General features: G+C 38.3%; 3 protein-coding genes across 7 annotated transcripts in view; all 3 read left to right on the top strand.

Moving 5' to 3' along the window:
* The first annotated feature begins 176 nt into the window (after positions 1–176).
* On the top strand, positions 177–5,197 carry ddost (dolichyl-diphosphooligosaccharide--protein glycosyltransferase subunit (non-catalytic)). Of its 2 annotated transcripts, XM_008413058.2 has the most exons (11): positions 178–444; positions 1,107–1,217; positions 1,301–1,387; positions 1,473–1,576; positions 1,670–1,764; positions 2,074–2,167; positions 3,648–3,796; positions 3,885–4,032; positions 4,111–4,231; positions 4,331–4,437; positions 4,619–5,197. In XM_008413058.2, exons 1-11 carry the CDS (start codon positions 213–215, stop codon positions 4,766–4,768), a joined length of 1,398 nt encoding a protein of 465 aa, XP_008411280.1. In that variant the 5' UTR covers positions 178–212; the 3' UTR covers positions 4,769–5,197. The 2 variants fall into 2 exon arrangements, with proteins under 2 accessions (XP_008411279.1, XP_008411280.1); XM_008413057.2 differs by having other exon boundaries at positions 177–444; positions 1,473–1,764.
* Positions 5,198–5,758: 561 nt separating this feature from the next.
* On the top strand, positions 5,759–21,583 carry plekhm2 (pleckstrin homology domain containing, family M (with RUN domain) member 2). Of its 4 annotated transcripts, XM_008413054.2 has the most exons (19): positions 5,759–5,885; positions 6,253–6,320; positions 7,776–7,882; positions 9,345–9,454; positions 9,562–9,661; positions 9,802–9,889; positions 9,969–10,143; positions 11,054–11,113; positions 15,076–15,346; positions 15,434–16,204; positions 16,286–16,355; positions 17,311–17,401; positions 17,571–17,635; positions 17,808–17,896; positions 18,446–18,578; positions 18,673–18,863; positions 20,007–20,072; positions 20,152–20,311; positions 20,682–21,583. In XM_008413054.2, exons 2-19 carry the CDS (start codon positions 6,261–6,263, stop codon positions 20,928–20,930), a joined length of 2,856 nt encoding a protein of 951 aa, XP_008411276.1. In that variant the 5' UTR covers positions 5,759–5,885; positions 6,253–6,260; the 3' UTR covers positions 20,931–21,583. The 4 variants fall into 4 exon arrangements, with proteins under 4 accessions (XP_008411276.1, XP_008411275.1, XP_008411277.1 ...); XM_008413053.2 differs by having other exon boundaries at positions 5,759–6,320; XM_008413055.2 differs by lacking the exon at positions 11,054–11,113 and adding an exon at positions 10,815–10,829 and having other exon boundaries at positions 5,759–6,320.
* The window catches only part of ano11 (anoctamin 11), a 32,502-nt gene continuing 32,172 nt past the window's right edge, over positions 21,254–21,583 (top strand). Inside the window, exon 1 of the mRNA XM_008413135.1 lies at positions 21,254–21,257. Coding sequence (XP_008411357.1) covers positions 21,254–21,257 — 4 coding nt within the window. The remainder of the gene's footprint in view (positions 21,258–21,583) is intronic.

The raw sequence follows: 21,583 nt of genomic DNA, 5'->3' as shown, positions 1-21,583 counted from the left end.
ATTTCTATAAAATTGTGCAACAATAACAGATAATGCTTAATAAATGTGGAAATTTAAATTCCTTCTTTCCATAGTCCTAAAAAATAAGCCTAACTTAACTTCATTGGTGGAATGGCTGTCTGGCCCGACGCGTTCCTTCCTGTGATTGGTTGGATGTTGGGGTCAAAGTTRAGTATACCTCCGCTAACGCTGACGTCGACTTGTGTAGCAAAATGGCGGCGTTTACAACAGTAGGGCAGGCGGACCGGTTCGGTTCTTTATTATCTAAAAAGCGAACCGGAATGAAGACGACAAGATGCAGGACGCTTTTGGACTGCAGTGTCCTCGTGCTGCTTTCGTTAGCCTCCATGCTGCACTGCGCGAAGGCTGACGGGAAAACCCTGGTGCTGCTGGACAACCTCAACATCAAAGACACCCATTCAATCTTCTTCCGCAGTCTGGCAGGTCAGTCAAACGATGGCGTATCTTTACATTTGTAGTTTCATCATAAACACAATTAGTCCCACCTGTGTGTGGTTTTAAATCGTTTTTCTAGACCATTTGAAAATGCTTGGACAGAGCCGTTTCCGTCATTCAGCACAGCATGGCTGCTAACCTTTGCTAAACCAGTTTTGGTTGTCACCAAATTCCATGAAAACACTATTAAATTTCGGTAAAATATGTAATATATCGAAGCTCAAACATACTCATTCAGGGTTAATGTTTCCGAGTGCAACTAAAAATCTTACTCACAGATACATCTCAATTTATATCACAAACCATATAATTTACTATGCAGTTTCCTGCTAAATCACAAATAAATTAACATAAAGAGATAATTATCAATATCAGCTGATCAACTAAATATTTTTAATATTATTCATTCAAATGCACAGAATTAATCCAGCTCTGTTTTTGTTGGTTTTCAAAACATTTCCAAAAGCAAATGGATAATTCAGAAAGGAAGAAAAAAAAGTACTATTTGTTACAGTATTTACTTAGAGGAATTTTTATACATTGATTGCTTTTAGCAGCAAAATAATGGTTCAGGGAGACCCAGAGGTCTCCACAAACCTTGATTTATCAAAGGAGTACAGAAAAAGGAAAAACATGTTTTATTTTTCCAGATCGTGGATTTGACCTCACATTCAAGACCGCTGACGACCCCTCTCTGTCCTTGATCAAATATGGGCAGTTCCTCTACGACCATCTAATAATCTTTGCACCGTCAGTCGAAGGTAAATTGCACTTGGCTTTCATACCTCATGTTAACTTTTTAAAAGTGATATGTAACATTTATTTTTCTGGTCGCTTTTTGCAGACTTTGGTGGAAATATAAACTTGGAGACAATAACATCCTTCATTGATGGTGGAGGCAACGTCCTGGTCGCTGCAAGTTCAGATATTGGTCAGTCGACATATAAAATATTTACTTTATAATTAATATATACTTGTTGAAATGCAGATTATTCACTGTAATTTCTGTAATGCAGGGGACCCTCTGAGGGAGCTGGGTAGTGAGTGTGGCATTGAGTTTGATGAGGAAAAAACGGCTGTTATTGACCACCACAACTATGATGTTTCTGATCCTGGCGAGGTAAACAGCTTGGTCTTCACAGTATTTATATTGACGTTGCTCCAATCTCGAGGTTTGACTCTCTTATTTTCTGGTTATCATGCATGTTTGCAGCACACCCTGATTGTTGCCGACCCAGAGAACCTGCTTAAAGCTGCCACAATTGTTGGCAAACCAACCGGCAAGCCTGTTCTATTTAAGGGTGTTGGGTAAGTAAAAAAAAAATCTAAATGCAGTGTCTGCTTATAAATGAAATGATTTTAATTGGGGTCGAGTATGTATGACTGTTGGTTGAATAGTTTTCCCTTTCTTGGTGGATTTTCTTTTTTTTTTTTATCTTCCCCCCTGCACCCCCCCCCAATGCTCTTGTAAAAAACTTGTCACTTAATTGAATATGTAACTAATCTGTTAGTTTTTGTATTCATTTGGAACTATAACTTTTTAAAAAAAGAAACAAGACTTTTGCTTAAAGCTTTAAATGAAGGTCTGGTTGGAAACCTTGTGATGTGTCATTCCAGCATGGTTGCTGACCCAGACAACCCACTCGTCCTCGACATTCTCACTGGTTCTTCAACCTCCTACTCCTATTTCCCTGACAGACCCATTTCTCAGGTAACAGCACCTTTTACTGTCTGGTCATTTTTTTTTTTTAAATTGAGACATTTCCTTAAATCTGAACTTTGCTCAAAAACATTGGATATACAGATCCAATATGATTACCAAGCCACATCACCTAGAAACTCAACTACATCTAAATGTTGTGGTCCGATTCAAATTGTTTTACAGATTTTTTGCCCACATACGTAATTTTCAGGCTCTGACCTCTTGTAATGCTTTCTGAGATTTGTTTGGATATGCAGAATTAGTATTTGACTATTTGTTATTTAATATTTTCAGAATGTAATATAAGAGAAACCTTTGCCTAAAGATGTACCAGTCAGTCTGCAAGAGAGCAGAATCATTGTATTTTTTTTTATGTTTTCAGTTCAGTGATCAGGAGGTAAATTGCTACAAAAACAAAAATAAGCTATTTTCTTCTCCACAAATGAATTAAATTAATCAAAACTAAGAACTCCCAAGTGTTTAGATTTATTTAAATGCATCAACAAAAAGCATATACTTGTATTTTTTGAGGATAGCAACATTCAGATGAAGGTTAGTGACGAATGCTTTGGTGTAGAAATAGGCAGATCCTGATATTCCTTGATTTGCTGTTGGACTTGTCTGCTAACTCTTTTGGATAACTTGCAGCACTGTCTCCTTTGTGTTTTAATTTTTGGAAAAACAAAGTATGGGCGGGGTTGACCTGAAATCAGTGTCAACCAGGAAAAAAACAGATCAGTTAATCTCTTATTTGTCCATGGAAACAAATGTCACCTAAACTCTTTTTACATTAGCATTGTGGATGTTTTAAAATTACTACTTTGTGGTCTTAATTCTTGTGACTCTTGTATATGTTGAAAGGCAAAAACTAAACAGGTGCATCAAAGAGCATACATGGCTCTTTGTTTAGACTAGTAAAAACTAGATTTAGATTTTATTTTGTTCTGGTCGACTACAACTGGAGAAATTGGTGCACTACATTGGATATAAACCAAAGAAATCCTTCTGTCTTGCAGCAATGCTACTGATGCCAAACTGCTTATTCTGCTATTGATTCTTGTTTGGTGTCATTTATGGGATTGGAAACTTGAATAAATGAATCATTTGGCAGTTAAAAATGTATTAATTTAACAAACTAGGATCACACCAGTGTGTGGGACATTCATACACCACCTTGGAATGAAGCCTGGTTGCACTTTTGCAGGGGCAGCATTTTCTTCTTCAGTCTACCATAAGATGTTTGGCCTTAGCAGCGATAAGCTTTTCCTGGGTGCAATCGACACAAGGCTTCTCAACCCACAAACAGCCAACAAAACATTTAATTTCAGTTTTACTTCATGAAATATGCCTTATTTGCCGTTTTATTCTCACCATCAGCCTCTCTTTTAGGTTAAAGCTAATGATTTGAGGAGTGTCATTTGTTGTAGATGGCCTGATATTTTCTGTTAGAAGCYATGGGGTTGTTGAAGGGAGCTTTTTACCTCTGCAGTACCCCCATGCTGTGGGGAAGAACACCCTGCTGATCGCCGGGCTGCAGGCCAGAAACAATGCCAGAGTGGTGTTCAGCGGCTCCCTGGACTTCTTCAGCGACGCCTTCTTCAACTCTGCAGTGCAGAAATCAAGACCAGGCTCTCAGAGGTACACATCAGTTATTTTTCTTTTGTTGTGGGACATTACTTAGATTTTTGGTCTAAAAAAAAAAATCAAAAATCAACTTCCCTCCCAGGCACGAGCAAACGGGGAACATGGAGCTGGCCGTGTCTCTGTCCCGCTGGGTGTTTAAGGAGGCGGGAGTGCTTAGAGTGGGAGCCGTTACCCATCATCCTGTGGGAGAGATGGCTCCTCCTGCAGCGTACACAGTTACTGACCTCGTGGTGAGTTTAACAGCTGTCAGTACAGTTTAAGGTTTGCATAAGTGAGGTGCCGTGGATGAGAATACAACCTTCTTTCAGGAATACAGCATCGTCATCGAGATGTTGTCCGAGGGCCGCTGGGTCCCCTTCGACGGTGACGATATTCAGCTTGAGTTTGTGAGGATCGACCCCTTTGTCAGAACTTATCTCAAGAAAAATGGTAAACTTGAACATATTCCATTATATAATGTATTTTTATTGCATAAATCTGCACATTTTCTGTTGATTTTTATCATTATGTTTCATGGTTTTTCATTAGGAGGTAAATACAGCGTTCAGTTCAAGTTGCCCGACGTGTACGGAGTCTTCCAGTTCAAGGTGGACTACAACCGACTGGGATACACACATCTCTACTCATCCACTCAGGCAAGCTCAATAAACTTAACCTACATGGGTTTACGCTCAGCAAATTACTTGTGATGGTTTGCACTTTAAGAGATTACGTCACAAAGATTTTGTTTAAAGTAATTTTCTGTTGATTATCTTGGCCATTTATCCATAAAAGATGATTAGGATTAAATTATTCTCTATGACTTGTCCTCTGCAGGTTTCGGTCCGGCCCCTTCAGCACACTCAGTACGAGCGCTTCATTCCCTCAGCCTTTCCGTACTACGCCAGCACCTTCTCCATGATGACAGGACTTTTCGTCTTCAGTGTAGTCTTCCTGCACATGAGGGAGAAGGAGAAGTCCGACTAAAGCAAAGACGACAAAAAGTGTGAAATTTTAAATTGCGAGGGGAAGAATTGAAACTGAACGTCCTTATGGCTCAAAGGTGTCATTCTGAGATTTTGACTGTTCATATTTTGTTTAAGGGCATGTGGCTGGTGTGTGTGTCTAAGGGGTGCTGGCTGCAATTTAATGCAGTAGTTTTTCTTTTTTTTTAAAGATGCATCTTAAAATCTCCCAAAGCCCCATTTGTTGTGAAGTCAGTCCGCTTATGTATAAACGTTGCTCCACATTTGGCTAAAATATAAGAAAAAGCAGTTGTAAATCACTTAAATTTAATCTACTTTCTTCTCAGAAAGTGCACTGAAAATGCCAACAATTCTTTGTTTTTGAAAAAAAARAAATCTTTTGAAAACGCTGCGGGCCTCTTTGAAATAAAATAAACCACATTCCACTTGACATGAGTTTGTGTTTTAATTACAAAACATACTGTGTCTTTGAAAAAAGCTTCTTTTTAAATTTTTGTGTCACCTGTAATATGATACCCAAATCCAGTGAAACCAGTTGTCTTTACAAATTGCCATCTCATAAAAGAAGGAATGCATCAGTTAGGAAGTTGGAAGCATAGTTATGTTATAAACAGTATCAAGTTTGGATATCTCATTTATACCATAGGRAAATATGTCACTTTTAATAATTTTATTAAAACCGTTGTAGATGCTGATGGTTGTGGGCAGAAAGGACCTTCTGTAGTAGACGAGAAGAAAATCATAAAATGTTCCATTTCAAGTTTGCTAGAAGTTATGAAGGGGACAAATAAAGTACTCTGGTGTTAGTCTCAAGTAAGATCAACACTGAATATTACAGCTTTAACCATAATCTAAAATATGTAAATAGAATCCAAATTACATAAAAAATGTGACCAACCAGAAAGTTATTAGTTCTATTAAAGGAAAGTCCTTCATAATAATGGTATATATGTCACGACGGRAAATACAGGATAAGACTTCTTGCCTTTCACACAGAAGTCACGTTCAGGTGACGTAACCCTCAGCCGGTTGGATTTCCGTTCAGACCTTCAGGAGATGTAGAACCTTAGCATGCTGTACGTTTCATTCATCGACTAAATAGGCAAATGCTCCCAAAGGTAACATTTAATAATTTCCCACCTGAGTGACACCGGTTTTAGCTAGAGAATGCTCTACGTTATCTGTTCTGGGACGCCGAGAAGTTGCTTATTTGCCTCAAAGAAGAAGAAAGTGYAGGTTTAAGCTAACTCGTAAACATTACTCCGCTAACGCTAAGTTGAAGTGACGCGCAATTTGACGGGCACGAGCGTAAACATTTTAAACTAGCGGAAGAGTTTCCAGAATTGAAACCACAAGCTGTGTGTTTAGTTTAACGTAAAAATGCAACGGAGGGTTTGTTGAGCAGCTAATGTGGGCGGCGTTAGCTTTAGCAAAAAAAGAGCGTTGCTTTGGGAGAGTCAGCTGACAGCCTTCTGCTGCCAACAGCCCCGGTGATGGATCAACTCAAAGTGAAGGACCGCATATTGGAAAACATCTCGATGTCTGTCAAGAAGGTAAGCTCTAAACRGTCAAGATTTACCATTTTGRTGTACTTATAGTAGCAACATCTACTCCACATGCTGGAGTCATTGTAGCTAATATTAGGTCATCTGTTTGCGAAAGAGGGCAACTTTTAAGCTGGAAGGACACCACCAGTTCATAAGGGCCTTGCCCCTGCGGGAATAACTAATCAAAGTGTGAACTGGCTCAAACGAACMCTCGGTTTGACAGCTAAAGCTTTGATGTGAACGTTATAGTTTGTGTTTTTTGTCCACGGTCAGCAGTAGTGGCGCTAACCCTCCTTGTGCTCCCACACTGCGGCAATGAAGAGTGTAAACAAAGCTGCTGGATCCGCGACATCTGGATGAAACATTAGCTCTTTCCTCCTCCTTTCTGTTTATAAGAACATACTCCTTTATGATGACTGTAATGCTTGCAAAAATGCGCTTTTCATCTTCTTTCTGCTGATTTCTTTAAGTGAATGCTCAAAACTGTACACGTTATTTTTTCTGATAGTTAATATTTTTGAAGCGTTGTCTCATTGCAGTGGGATTGGATTAGAAAGCTTCTTGTTTGGTAATTCACCTAGATAAGCTTTGACTAACGAGCATCTTAACCTACAAAAAAATAGTCAAATTTAAGTGTACTTGCTGCTTAATTGCCTTCATTGMCCTTTATATTAATTTGGTGTTTACAAACTGTGCCTCTAGCTTTACATGTTTACCTTGCGCCTTTACTGTCACATGTGAATGTAAATATAACTAATATCTGCATTTGTTGTATATCTATTTTTTTWWWAMWWMYWMCRYYKYTTCWTCATMWKWTGWTKMTKMTKRTTKKTTKKWTKKWTKRWTKRWTKRWTKRWTTKKTWAARSMAWWAAAARRRKWAAAMMWWMMAARGRWWWTTTTTTTATATGCACTTTATCTTTCCCTTAACATTCCAACACTCAACTCTGTTTGTATCTAACAATGGGAGTGTGATYTATCTAYGTTTCCAGGGTCATAGGGCAACTAAACTGAACAGCAACTTGCTTAAATCTACAATCCACAGACAATAGTTGGCATTTTGCCTGTTTTCTGGTGATGCAGTTTCAGGTTTGTGTTGCAGGCTGCTTCGTTTACTGCTTGTATGAGCGCTTTCAAATACCTTCCTGGATTATGTGCAAGTCAAAGTGATTCCWCTGTTTAGGCCTGCATTTCTTGTTTTAGTTGTTGTCTGGCTGCACAATTGAAATACGCAGTAAGCATCTTTAAAACATCTMATTCATAAAGTTATCATTTTAACCTTGTGCTGCAGGGTTAAAAGGGCACCCACAAAATCAGTCTTCTGCAGATGACCTATTGTGTAAATTCACCAACTTTTTAAACCCACCGTATTGGGAAATGCTTGGAATTCCTACTCTGAATGCCTGAAAGACTTACACCTTCTCTCTCTGTAAGAGCAATCTGACCTGCATGTGTCTCTACAGTTACAGAGTTACTTTGCAGCCTGTGAGGATGAAACTCCGGCTATCCGCAATCACGACCGGGTCCTCCAGCGTCTTTGTGAACACCTTGACCATGCTCTGCTGTATGGGTAAGATATTTATTGCAMGATAGCTGCAGAATGTTGGAAATGAAAGAAACATTACTTCAAATTCTTTATGCTTTTTTGCGTGGATCAGATTGCCCTGATCCACTACATATGTAGTGTCATTCGGTAAATGAGACTTTTAATGCAAAATTGACATTTATAATGAGCTTTTAATGCAACTTTTATGGCAGCTTTCTATTAAAAGTGTCATTATTTACCGAATGACACTTTATGACAATTCATAAACATTTATGAAGACTCCTTCGTGTTCACAAGGGGTGTTATAACATGTTTATGACRGTGTCATGTCAGTCTTATTGCACACCCCTTCAAATAGTATTACCTGTACTGCTTTGCATCTAAGGTATTTTAATATTACTAAATACCATGTTTCCAGATTTAAAGGCTAATCTTGATTTCTAAATTTACTGAAATAACAGTTTTTACAATTGTTTYCCCATTTTTAAGTAGCAACGCTTTTAAAATTGTATTTAAGCTAGATTCCAAAACATCAAAGCAATGTGTGTGGAATATTATCAGAGGTTTTCAACTGTTTTGAAAAGTGGAAGGGTGGGTATTTAAAAAAAAAACAAAAAAAAAACATTAATACAATTCCAACATTATGTTTTTTTTTTTTTTTTTGCTTTGAAAGCCTTTCCTGTGCTTGCAGTACCATGTAGATTTTAGGGACACAGATGTAGATCTCTGGCACACAGAGAATGACTGCACTACATGTGTATAATAACTTGTATTTATTTATTTCCCACAGTTCTTTGCACACACCGAAAGTTAATGTGCATCCATTTGTGTCATGTTTCATCTAATATAGTTTTTTGGTTTTCTGTATGAATGCATAKCTTCCTTCCTGTTTCACCACTTCTCTATTAGTGAAAAGAGTTGAGCCATGTCTTGCTTCTTCAGATTTTGCTTTAAATTACCAGACTTTTGTAATCTTTTACAATGACCTCAAGTGACACATTTCTAGATTTTTTTTTATTTTTTATGTTGTCCTTATTTCTTCTATCACCATCTTGGTTGAATATAGTCACCTAAAGGGTTAGTTTGTATATTTTAAAGTGAGGTTATTTGTAATAGTTCTCTTACCTTTAGCAGAAGGACATCATATTACCAGGACCTTATTGGAAAAGTAAACACATCAACTGAAAGCTAACACGCACTGTATCAATCCACATTTTCATCTGATTTAGCAGAGACGCTTATTGAGAGTCTTCTGGGACATTTTTTAAAGCATCTTTAAGTACCTTAAAACTGATTAGGTTTATTTACTTAATACTTTAAGGTCTTAAGTCTAAAATTTAAATCTACAGGAACCCCAATTGGTGCTCTGATCTTCTCAGGTCAATCTGCCTGAGGATGGATRTTATTTACATAATATTTTAAACATGCTGTCATATGGGAATTATTTGTGTTAGGCTTTTCCCTTATGAATGTGGTGTTGTTTCAGGCTGCAGGACATATCGTCAGGCTACTGGGTGCTGGTGGTTCACTTCACCAGGAGGGAGGCTGTTCGACAGATAGACGAGCTGCAGCACATAGCCACCAACCTYGGTCGAAGTATGACATATTTACTGCATTGGGAATTGCATTTGAAATGAAAGGAAACATTGTTTATTAGACTGTGAGATTCATTCATTAAAGGAGGCTTCAACTGTTCTGTGCAGGTCGAGCATGGCTGTACCTGGCGTTGAGTGAGAGCTCTTTAGAAAGCTATCTACGCCTCTTCCAAGAGAATCAAGGATTGTTACAGAAGTATTACTTCAAGTATGTTAAGATGTTTTTCTTAATTACCTTTTTTTTTTTTTTTAAATGCATGTGACTGCTGTTGAAGCTTTCTGCTTGGACTTTTACTGTTAACTTCATATGTATTAAATGCCTTAAATCATAATATCTTTAACTTGTAGAAATGCGTTGGTCTGCAGTCACGACCACCTCACGCTGTTCCTTACACTGGTGTCCGGCCTGGAGTTCATTCGTTTTGATCTGGAGCTGGTCAGCATAAGCTTAATCACAACATTATCATACACTGCAGTCAGCGGTGTGTCCCTAACATGTCATGTTCCTGGTTTAGGATGTGCCCTACCTGGATGTAGCTCCGTACATGCCAGAGTACTACAAACCGCACAACCTGCTGGACTTTGAGGAAAGGCTCCCCAGCTCGGACAGCTTGTCTCTGCACTCATTCACCTCCCTGACCTCCACCAACCTGGAGTGGGACGACAGCGCCATAGCTCCCTCCAGTGAAGGTAGAGCATGCTGTATTTTCTCTACCCACCCTGTTTCTTACTATACGTCTTTACCTAAATTAGTATAGTAAAACCTGGYAATGAGATGCACACTGGTTTTCAATTTCGTTCTTTGTTTTCTATGCTTAAAATAGGACTGGGCAATATTTAATTCTGCCTTTGGTTCATCTGTCTAAAGAACATTGTTCCAGAAGTCGAAGTCGTCCTCTTTGTCTACGTTCTTTCTGACAAACTGCAGTCTGGCCTTCATGTTTTTCTTGGAGAACAAAGTTTTCTTTCTCATTGTATAGATATTCACTTCTACATCCATTGATGGCATTTTAGGGTTTTTCTCTATATACTTGATCATTTTACAGAGTGAATATATGAAGTCAATCATGTGCTCCAAATGTAAAAACTAGGAGTGTTTAAGTCATTTGAAGTTGGAATTAATGTGAGGTTGCTTTAATTTTATTCATCACCAGAAATTGTTTTTTAAATAGATTTGGCAGAAATTTTAAACTATTCCTTTGTTTTACTTTTTTAATTAGTAGATTTTTTTTTCTGTATTTTTAAAATTGGTGATAAATATATGTCAAAAGATGTTAGCTGAACATACAGGATGTTATGGGTTGTGCTACGATTTCTTCACATGACTGTATTTCATTTCATTTGCACACCGATGGTGGCAGAATACCTTCACTGGGGTAATTGCAGCGCTCAGCCCCCACAAAGCACCGGGCCAGTTCCCTGTTTTAGTTCCCATTTCTCTGTTTTTTACCCTCATTGGTTTAGTTGTTTCACATTCCATGTATCATGTTATTTTACTGTTTCTCTGTCATTTATTCAGCCTCATCTGTCTTTTGTTTCTTCAGTCAGACTTTTTCTAATTTTCAATGTTATCCCTTCTTTTCTTTTGTTTTTTTTTTAGATTATGATTTTGGTGACATGTTCCCCGTGTTGCAGTCATTGCCAAGTGCAAACTGGGAAGGTGGGACAATGGTCAACCCTTACTTCCTGCTTACTCATTCCATGTTTTCTCTCCCTCCTTTATAGCATGAGTTTGAGCACAACTTGGGATTAATTGCATGCTGGGAACCTAAACTGTAAAATAGCCACTGATGCAAGATAATGTATCTGAATTTGAAAAGAAAAGAACATTAAGGTTTTTGACAGTTGGTTCTGAAAGATTTAGTTTTCTGTGATATTATAAGGCAGTATATGTAATATACTGTGTTTACATCAAAAGGAATTATGTAGTGGCCAGCATCAGATTATTATGATCTGTTTACTTTGTGGACGAATACCACAGCTTCACTAAATTTAGATAAAATGTTTCAAACAATAAAGCATGACAAGCTCTAAAAGCTTTTGTTTTAAACAGAAAGAAACACGACCTTACTGCTGCAAAAATAATGTAGTGATCATCAATTATTACTATATTCTCAGCTGCTTGTTTTTGAAGTTATTTTCAATCATTTATTTGGATAGGATATTTACCCTTGTTGTCCTTCTGCTCTTTAGAGAATAACACTGCGAGTCTACTAAGCTGATATTAGCTGTGATTTTTAGACACAGCTAAAAAATCACAGCTAAAGCCTGCAGGCTTTGCAGCTTTAAACATACCACTAGTTCTTTCCCTACAGAAGCTTTAAGCCTTACAGTGACAGGTGGACCCAAAAGTTTCCAAAATGTTGAATGCTTTAACCAGCTGAAAGGCCGAACACAGCAACTAGTGGGGGAGCAAAGAAAAATTTCATCTGTWTTCAACCACTTGTTAAAAGCTTGTTATACCTTAACTCAGATTTTTTTTWAAATAATAATTTGACAGAAATATCTTTTAAGTGATGGGTCATATTTACAAAAAAAGCACATTATTTTGTGATGTTTATTGGATTAATGATGCAGTTGAAAGCATAGATTTACATAAACTTTATATGGATACAATTATTCCTTTACCTTTTGACATCAACTCACTCTTCTTAGTTTAAGTTAATTAGTATTACCTAAACTACATAAGAAGGAGATTATTATTTCTGAGAATTTTGCAGTATTTTCTTCAAATTCTGAAGTTTACATACACTGCAATTATTGTGCCTTTTAAATAACTCGGTGCAATTTGTCATGATTTTTTTTAGATAATGTGTGTTGATGCAAATCAGCTCCAGAACAAAACATGAAACCTTGTGAAGATGCATAAGCTGCTTATAGAAAGAAAGAAAACATCTGTAGCTACAAAGTCGACATAAATAGCCAGATTATAATTTTTAGAAACATTTCCCGTGGTCTGACGCAATTAAACTTTTTACAAAGATTCAAAAACCATTGTTACATTTGGGGAGATAAGTGGATGAGCTTGCAAGCATGAAAGCAACATCCCACCTGTGAAACACACTGAAACATTTCAGATAGAAAAAAATGGATATTGGAGGTCAACCAGGAAGTTGAAGCTTGGGCTCAAATAAGTCTTCCAAGTGGAAATTTATTATAAGGCGGCTGAAGGATAAAGTCAGTGTTTRGGAATGGACATCACAAAGCCCTGATCTTCGATCCCTGTGCAACTAAGGTGTCCTACAAACCTGACTGTAACGCCAAAGCCCAGTTAACTATTGTGAGAAATGTGTGGAAGGATACCCAGATTATTTGACCCAGTCTAAAGGCAACTCCATCAAATACAAAGGAAATGCAAGTAAACTTCTAAATTTGAAGAAAGTTAATAGATATTACCGAAACATCCATGGCAACACTGCAAAATATTGTTGTTGTTGTTATTATGATTACTATCATCATAAGTACATATTTTTGTATTTTATTTCCTAAAAGATACAATATTGAAAACCCTCTTTATGCTCTGCTGGCAGATTTTATACTTGTTTGACTGGGATGTTTTTTTTTTTTTTATTGCTATATGTCAAGCAGCCTAAGAGATAAATCAACTTTGCGACAGGTCGAGATAAAAAGTTGTCCCATTCAGTTAAAACAAATTTTATTAGGTGAGGAGAGAAGTTCCTTTGGGGATGCCTATGAAACCCAAGGGTAAAATAAATGGAAACACATTTATATTATTTCATACATTTGTAGTCATACTTATTCAAATGTCATAAATCAAAATAGAAAAAAGTGAAACAAACTGTGTTCATGTCAATAAAGTGGATCATTAATCTGGGAATTTGTTGCTGGGTGGGTTACCTGTCTGCCATGTTCTGCATGTGTTGCTTATTTGGGGAACTGTCTCATTCAAGCTTACTCTGCGTAACTGTTGACACGGCAGTAGGAAAGCCTGAAGCAGCTGGTACTCACCTTTTCCTTTCTAGGCTTCTGTTTTTACCGTGTATCTGTCTGTGTTGCATATTATGGTGTATCTTCTTCCTGTTGATGTGTTTCACTGGCCTAGGTTCAGCTAAGCTCTAGTGTTGGTTGAAAATCAGCAAATCAGCTTTAGTTCAGTGTTCAGTACTCTAGACTGTCTAATTTACAAGTGACTTATTTTAAATATTTAATATTTCACTTTAGGTTCTCAAATTGCTTGAGAATACGCAATTATTTGTCAGTTTCTGTCCTTGCCTTTTAGCTGTAGCTGCTGCAGTAGCACTGCTTGACCTGGGCCTGTGACTCTGCAAGAAACCCGCTGCCTGATATGTCTCAAATTGTGTGGTGCCTTTGTTTTTTTTTAACCCTTAAAAAATTCAGATTGCTTTGCGCTAACACTGGCTATTTCTATGCTAATGAGGAAATGCACAGTATTTCTGTACACTTGTTTGGTTGGTCAGTATTGCAACACTGCAAAAACGCACAAAATAAATTAAAATCACAATTCCTTGTAAATATGGTGCTGGTGAGAAGTTTATATACACCTGACTTGGAGGTAAATCTCCTGAGTTGGTAAAAGCGTTACCAACTGAATGCTTTTTTTTTTTCAGTTGGGAATTACTATTTATCAAACAAATTTCATTGACTTGGCAGTAATGAATAATTATATGCACTTATTTGAAATTATAGATTTTTCTAGTCCACATAAGCTCAAATACAAAAAGAAATGTATATATACGTCTTCCTGTGGGATGCTTTCTGTGCAACCCTGCGTAGGTTGCAGAGAAAGTACATCATTCATGAGCCATCAACAAGCTTCTGATAAAATTGTGGCTGGATATTCAACCTCCGTTATTACCAGAAATGTTACCTTTTTTAAACTGACTGGTTTACCGACAGAGACTTAGCTTTTAAATATATTAAACAAATTTGCCCTTAGACTTAATGTTGCATGGACTGGTTTTATTATTTTCAAAAACCGTTTTGAAGCCTGTTGGTATTCCTGGTTTTGTCCAAGTTCCAACATCAAGCTGTTGGTTTGTTTGTAGGGCTGTCGTGATACAGTTTATTCTTTTTCCAATACAATACCAATACGGCAGCTTTGACTATTGGCTGATACAGATATTGACTCCATACGTTATCARCACAAACCATACATACATTTATTACTTATTGTAGTGTGGGATGTTAGTAAAGGCTTGATTAAGTGATACTACTCAAACGCTTCTATCGGCGTCCTTATATCAGAGATTTTAAATTTCCAGATTATGCTTAAACGTGAGTTCTGCGCTAAACAACTCAACCAGTTAAACAAATGATCAACTCGGCCTTTGAAAATTCTGCTGGAAGCTTGTTGATGGCTACAAAAATGTGTTCTTTTGTTGCAACTTTCAACACTTAAGCATACATTTTACCATTTAAATTCATATGTGTAAAGACATCACAGCTCAAATATTCTTTTAATAAGTGTAATAAAGTTTTCATTGGCACTGTAACTTTTGTCAACAAGCCAATTGACAAAAATTCTGCTGCCACCAATGCAGAAGAGGCAGTCTGTGTATTTCCTTTACTCTTTAGATATAAACCTTGACAACAGCTGCATTTGCATTTACTCAGTTATCTTTTTGCGGCTCTTGAAAATAGAGGGTGACTTGACCGACCAGGTCAGCTGCCCACGGTCGACTGGCTCTGATCCCCAGACGGTCGTCAGTGACACAGTAGTTGTCACCAGCACAGCGGTGGGGAAAACTGCCGCTCGCCTTTCCCCAAACAGCCCCACATCTCGACACAACCCGTTCAACGAGGACTCTGACACGAACACCTCGGCAGACGTCACACCAGTTCATGCAGCCAGCCGTCGCAACACCACCGAAGATGAGACCGAGGTCAATGGCAATGAGCTTGAAGTCATCAGGTACCGAGTGTTTTAGGGTCTTCCCTTTAAGCAACATCTTCTGCTTAAGTCTGACGCCAAATTGACCATCTTCATTATCTGTCCTAGGATGGCTAAGCGAAAGAAGCCAGCCAAGAAGCGACGTGGCAGGGGATCTACGGATTCCAGCAGCAGCATCCATGCCTCGCTCTCTTCTGAACATGTGGAGATTGTGAACCACAACACGTTGCAAGAAGTTGACTCAATAAGCTCCACTGTAGCGCTACTGGACAGTGAAGGAGAGCAGAGCAGGAGCAGGATTGGGTCTGCGATTGTAGAGGAAGGGGGCGAAGAAGGGGTGGAAGGCTTGCTTCGACTCCCAGAGATGACAGACACCTCCATGGACRCCGTTGGACAACCCCTCCGTGATGTCATGGAGCGGCTCAACGGGTCCTGGGCGCCCCCCGAGGAACAGGAGGACAAAAACAATCAAAGCTGTGATCAGAGCTCCCAGCCTCCGGTGCAGCAGCCCTTTCGCAACGATTCCGAAGGAAAACCTCCTGACCCAACTCCACGAGAGACGTTTGACTCCTCTCTGGCCGACAGACCAGACCGCCTGCAGACCTCTCCTGTGTCTGCGGACCTATGCTGCGTTACCACCGACAGTCCAGATTCTGCTGACACAAGTGGTGGCCACAATGACTCTACAGAGCAAAGCCAGTCACAGACTCTTTCAGGTAGCCTTGAAGATGAGGAAGAAGCAGAAGAGCCAGCAGGACGAAAGCCCCACATGAAGGAAGAGGAAGAGATGGTAGAGGGAGATTCAGCAGGCAGAACATCTGAAACGGAGCAACAGGAGAAACTCAGTCCTTCTGAGATTTCTCACCCAGCAGAGTTCAAGTAAGAAGTCAAGATATGACCAGATATTTGTTCTGGTGCTGCTTCTCATTGCAAATCTAATCCTCTTCAACCACGTTGCAGGGTGGACAACAATCACCTGCTTCTTCTCATGATCCATGTGTTCAGAGAGAACGAGGAGCAACTTTTCAGAGTGAGGATGGAAGAAGCTTTTTTTTTTTTTTCCAGACTTTTTCTAAACCTCAAAAGAGTCACATCTCCTCAGTTTATTGTTGAATAATCAGATTAACAGATTGATTTGGCATCACAAATCAAATGTGTAAAGAACAAAAATCCCACTGTGTCCCTTTGAGAAAGTTGAAACTTTTGATGTTATGTCCTCTTAGTCTATGAAACAATCTTCCTTTGGAAATGTTGCAAGGCCCAGTTAGTCGATGCCTTTTACAATACTTTCTTGTAGACTGACAAATTACAAAAGTTCACTCTTGTTCACCTATGAGGTGCCTTTAATTGGGATGCCTGCACATTCCAAAGTCTTAAATTCATTCATCTAAAAGTAAGGCTTTAAAATGTMTTAAAATGATTTAGAAAAGAAGTAAATTGGCCTTTAATGCGTTAATCATAGGTCTTAAATTTTGCTTTGACATGACTATTTCATTTCATATATTCAATGCATTTTTTTCTCTAGACTTTTCTGTTGGGCAAAATCTTCTTAGTGCTCTGTTACATGAGACAATTGAGGCTGCCAGTAATTACCTGCTAATACCCTTCCTAGCTAGCTAGCTTATATGTGTCTATCATGACTAAGTTCAAATGTATCTCCTGGATGACATTCACACTTCTTCTGTGGAGATGTAAGTCTTAAATTCCATTTAAATTGGTCTTAAAGATGTCTTAAAAAACCTGCAGGAACCCTGTTTAAACATTCTAACTTTGTCACATTTGCTTTTAAATCTTCTCAGAAAGCAGGAAGAACAATCTGCCTATGAGGACTACCTCTGTATATGAAAACTGTCTGCTTTCCTTCACATTATAAAATTGTCACAGTAAATCCTCCATGGAGATGCTCACAATAGTAAATGCTTCATTGGAGACAAATAAAATCYCTAAAGATCTGCCATCTAATCTGCCATTGTTGTGTTTTCCAGATGTTGAGAATGAGTACAGGTCACATGGAGGGGGACCTGCAGCCTCTTTATCTGCTGCTGACTGACTGTTACATCTACTTACTAAGAAAAGGTGAGTAAACAACATAATCAGCCAGCACCGCTGACTCTGGTATCCAAAACTGTCACCAGCCCTATGTCATGGGAAACCTCAGAATTTGTGTGCTGCACAGAGTTTTGTTCACGGATCATATATTCTGTGATTCATTTGGCGTACATTAATAAATGCCTATTATTTTTAGGAGCAGCTGAAAAACCCTACACAGTAGAAGATGCTGTTTCCTATAAYGAGCTCGACTATCTCTCTGTAAGTCATCTRCACCTCACAAGTTTATTTCATTTTTTCTAGATGGACATCACTACATTTATATTATGTCTTTCTGCTTTTGTATTACTGCTAATACAATGATTGACAATGACAAAACAGGAGACTTACTTAATATGTTTTAAACAAGATGGATCTAATTTTTTCCCCTTAGGTGGGCCTTGACCAACAGACAATAACGCTGGTTTGCACCAACAGAAGAAGGAAGTTCCTGTTGGATACAGCTGATGGCTCGCTGACTGTGTAAATTCACTTAKATTGGTTTTTATTAATATTCTTGACTTGTACGTTCTCTTTGTGTGTTCAAAGAGGTAGCAAATGCACATCTTCATCCTGTTCCTTTTTGGACAGATTTTTACACCAATGTCTCATTTGCAAGAGAGATCTGTCACAAAAASATAAAAATAACAATACAATCTACTAAACATTTATACATTCTTTAACCAGCTTGTGTTTAAGTTTGGAATCATTTTATCTTGAACACAACCAATTGTGTCAATGTTTCAACTATCTCATCCAAACCGTAACCCTTAAATGAAAGGAGATAGAGTATAAAGCTTAGAAACGACCAAGTCACTATTTTTGAAACTGCTGGAACATCAGTGTGACCCTATAGAGAAGGTTTTGATCTGGGAGATCTCAAACATTTCTCCACTCATCTTTCCCTCTTTTCTGACTTGTCTCCTACTTCCTGCCACTGAAAAACATTCATCTTGGAAAAGTGTTGGTCTCCTTCTCACTGAGTGATTGCCTATCCACTGCCATTCAACTTCCTTTCTCCTTMATTTTTAGCTGGTTCCTGTCTGTGCTGAAGTCCGCCATGGTCCAGGGTTGTCGAGAGCCTCCATATCCAGCTGTTCTGACAGATGCCACCATGGAAAAACTGGCCTTGAATAAGTTTGTCTCTCAGGAGAGTCATTGTGAGGTAGAATATTGTTACAACTATTTTGTGCTGTAGCAGCTTTTGACAACCAAACCTTCCAAAAATCGTTATTACATTTGTTGCATATTATTCGCAGGTATCTGAAGTGTCTATCCAGCTTTATTCACTGGTTCACTGGGAGGACCCAATGGATATGAACATGTCTCCCCAAGGAGGCACACCCACCTCTGGGGTCCCTTCCAGTATCAAAGAAGGTTCTCTGCAGTACAGGTCTGGGATCACGTACCTCGGTAAAGAGATGTGGAAGAGCTGCTACGTCATCCTCAGGTACAGACCGTATTCATGCTCATATTTTCCTTTTCAAACTTGCCTGCAGTTGTTTTTAAGCTGAATAGCTGAATCTTTGTCTCCTCGGACCAAAACTGGAGATTTTTTCATCTCCTTCTTCTGGGAAGACGAGCTTAAGTTGCCACYCAGTCTTGATTTTTCTCCATTCCAGTTTGAATCTAATTCTTGCTCTGACTGTGGCTATGGGCAAGATTTCAAAACAGTAGTCGACATGTTGTTTTTTTCCAAGTTCCTTCTAAATTACAGATTGAAATTCCTACATAACCTCATCAAGTAAAGTATGATTTYAAGTGATTGGGCTATTTTTATATAATTTAATTTTGCCACCAATAACCATTTTTTTGGTTTTTGCCATTGCGGGATTTCTCTCCACTGATTAAATGTACTCAAAATAAGATTTTTTTTTTACTCATATTAAAGCTGCAGAAACGTTTATAAACAATATACCTTTTCATATTTGTTACCATGTTGTGACAGATAATATGCAAAAAAACCTAGCTCCTTCATCTCCTCTCTGTGCTAATATCACCATCTACAGAAAAGCACCGCTCTTGGTCAAAAACAACCAATCAGAGCCAGGAGGACGGCCTTTGTGCTGCCAATCAAGCTCGTAGTTTCACTGCTCAGCATGCTTATGGAGGAGAAACAGCTTACAGTTAGAGAAAAACTATTTATCCTCTGTYRTTGGTGGTTATGCTAACTAGGCTGAGCATTCATGACAGGGAACTTGCTGTAGCGTAGCAGAGAGAAATGGTGTGAACAGCATTATTGACAGCACTAAGACCCTCCTGGCTCTGATTTCTGTTTTTGACCAAGAGCRGTGAATTTCTGCAGATGTCTGAAGGACCACAGGGGGAAGCAAAGGAGCTTGATTTTTGTTTTTCCACAGATTAACAAACGTATTGCTTATTAAAGATACATACTGCACCTTTAAGGCTTTTTGCATATTAAAGAGGGGTACTAATGATAGAGTAGTGCTGSATTATTTGAACATCTTTTATTACACAATATAATTTCTTGTATAGTTTGTTTCTTTCATATTTTGCTGAAAATATCAGTTTGACGGTCTGTCCAAATGTCATCCGGTATATGAAGCTAAAAGTTTGTTCTCTCTTCGTGCAGCAAAGGGGTCCTGTACTTGTATGCAGAGAGGACAGATGTGACCCCTCTGATGTCCGTCACCATGGGGTAAGTCTCAGAAAGCTCAACTTTCAGATTGAAAGCTGAGGGCCTCTCCCTGTTTTGACTCCTCTTTGTGTGTCATCAGAGGGGAACACTGTGGAGGGTGCCGTCGCTCCAACAACACAGAGCGTCCCCACGCCTTCCAGGTCATCTTGACAGAGCGCCCCCCACTGGTACTCAGTGCCAACAATGAGCAGGACATGGCCGAATGGATGCAGCTTCTCTGTCAGTCTGTTTCCAAAGGGGTAAGTGGAGAAAGTTGGTATAATGCACTGTTGACGTTACAAATTTTGCATTATTGGTTTTAAGCTAGATATCTCTATGGATAAACTTAGGAATGGTGGAAATAACCTTATTATGGACAGGAATTATTGAATGTTTGTTCAAATTTCATCTGTATCAAACATTATAAGTTTCTGATTTTCTTCAGCTATCTTGCTAAATAGGGTATTTCTAAAATATTTGTCCCTTTTCTATATTCTTATGAAGAGCTTTTTAAACCTTGTACTCTTGTTTTCTTCCATTAAACATTTTCATTTGTTTCTGTTTTTATTTTGATACACTAGACATTATTTTGGTTGCATGATTTCCTGWTAAATATGGACCTATGTCCAGGTTATCCCTCAGGGTGTGGCCCCCACCCCGTGTATCCCATGTTGCCTGGTGGTGACGGACAAGAGGCTGCTAACTTGTCACCAGGATTGTCAGACGAGCTTTTTCCGTTCGCTGGGCAGTGTCGATATCTGTGACGTGACCACTGTGATCTTGGAGCCCGACAAGGAATACTGTGTTATAGTGAGTGATCTTCTGTTTACCTTTGTCTGCGATTGGTACGTCAGAAAATGTCAATGTGTGTTTTATTAATACTTTAGGTAACGGCTGTTTCAGCTGTCAAGTAGTTAATTTCTTTTACAGAATAAATAAGGACTGTGAATGACACTTAAACARTTTCTATGGTAACCATATCTACTTGAGTTATCAGAAAATAGAGCAGTCAATAACCAATTCCTTTGTATTCAAATATTGGTTTAGATTTKCTAATCATACATGAYGCTTATTGAGTTTACAGGGTTCTTACAAAGGTCCTGAATTGTCTGGATCTTTGACGATTTTCCAGGACTTGAAAATGAAATGGATTATGGAAAAGTGTTTTATTTTTTAAGGCAATACATTTAATAATGTTTATTATGTGCACACTATGGTTTTACATTAATTTATAACAAATTGACATTCTTCAGCTTATATTTGCCACATCMAACCTTTATTTTTGGTTTCGTAACTKTGTCACTGAATTTGCACTCAGTCATKAAGGAAAAAGGCCAATTATATTATTTTTAGGACTTCAGATAACTTCAGATTCAGGCTTAACTTGTCCTATGTTCCTTCGACTGTGGCTTTTTAAAATACCAATTAATACCAATTAACATACTAAGACTGCTACAGTAAAGATACCACGGTTCTCAAATTGTGCTTTGAATCATTTCCATCTATCATCTGATATCCCAATCCATAACTGA

Source organism: Poecilia reticulata, linkage group LG7, assembly GCF_000633615.1.
Source record: "Poecilia reticulata strain Guanapo linkage group LG7, Guppy_female_1.0+MT, whole genome shotgun sequence".
In the NCBI taxonomy this organism is placed as follows: domain Eukaryota; kingdom Metazoa; phylum Chordata; class Actinopteri; order Cyprinodontiformes; family Poeciliidae; genus Poecilia; species Poecilia reticulata.
Note: the sequence above shows the minus strand (reverse complement) of the source record. Positions and strands in the feature narration are given on the sequence as shown.

Excerpts from the sequence above, each read along its gene's own strand:
- ddost (XM_008413057.2), top strand. The coding sequence starts at position 213 with ATGGCGGCGTTTACAACAGTAGGGCAGGCGGACCGGTTCGGTTCTTTA. Across the intron at positions 445-1,106 it reads CTTCTTCCGCAGTCTGGCAG|ATCGTGGATTTGACCTCACA; the intron begins GTCAGTCAAACG and ends TTATTTTTCCAG. Across the intron at positions 2,168-3,647 it reads CTGACAGACCCATTTCTCAG|TACCCCCATGCTGTGGGGAA; the intron begins GTAACAGCACCT and ends TTACCTCTGCAG.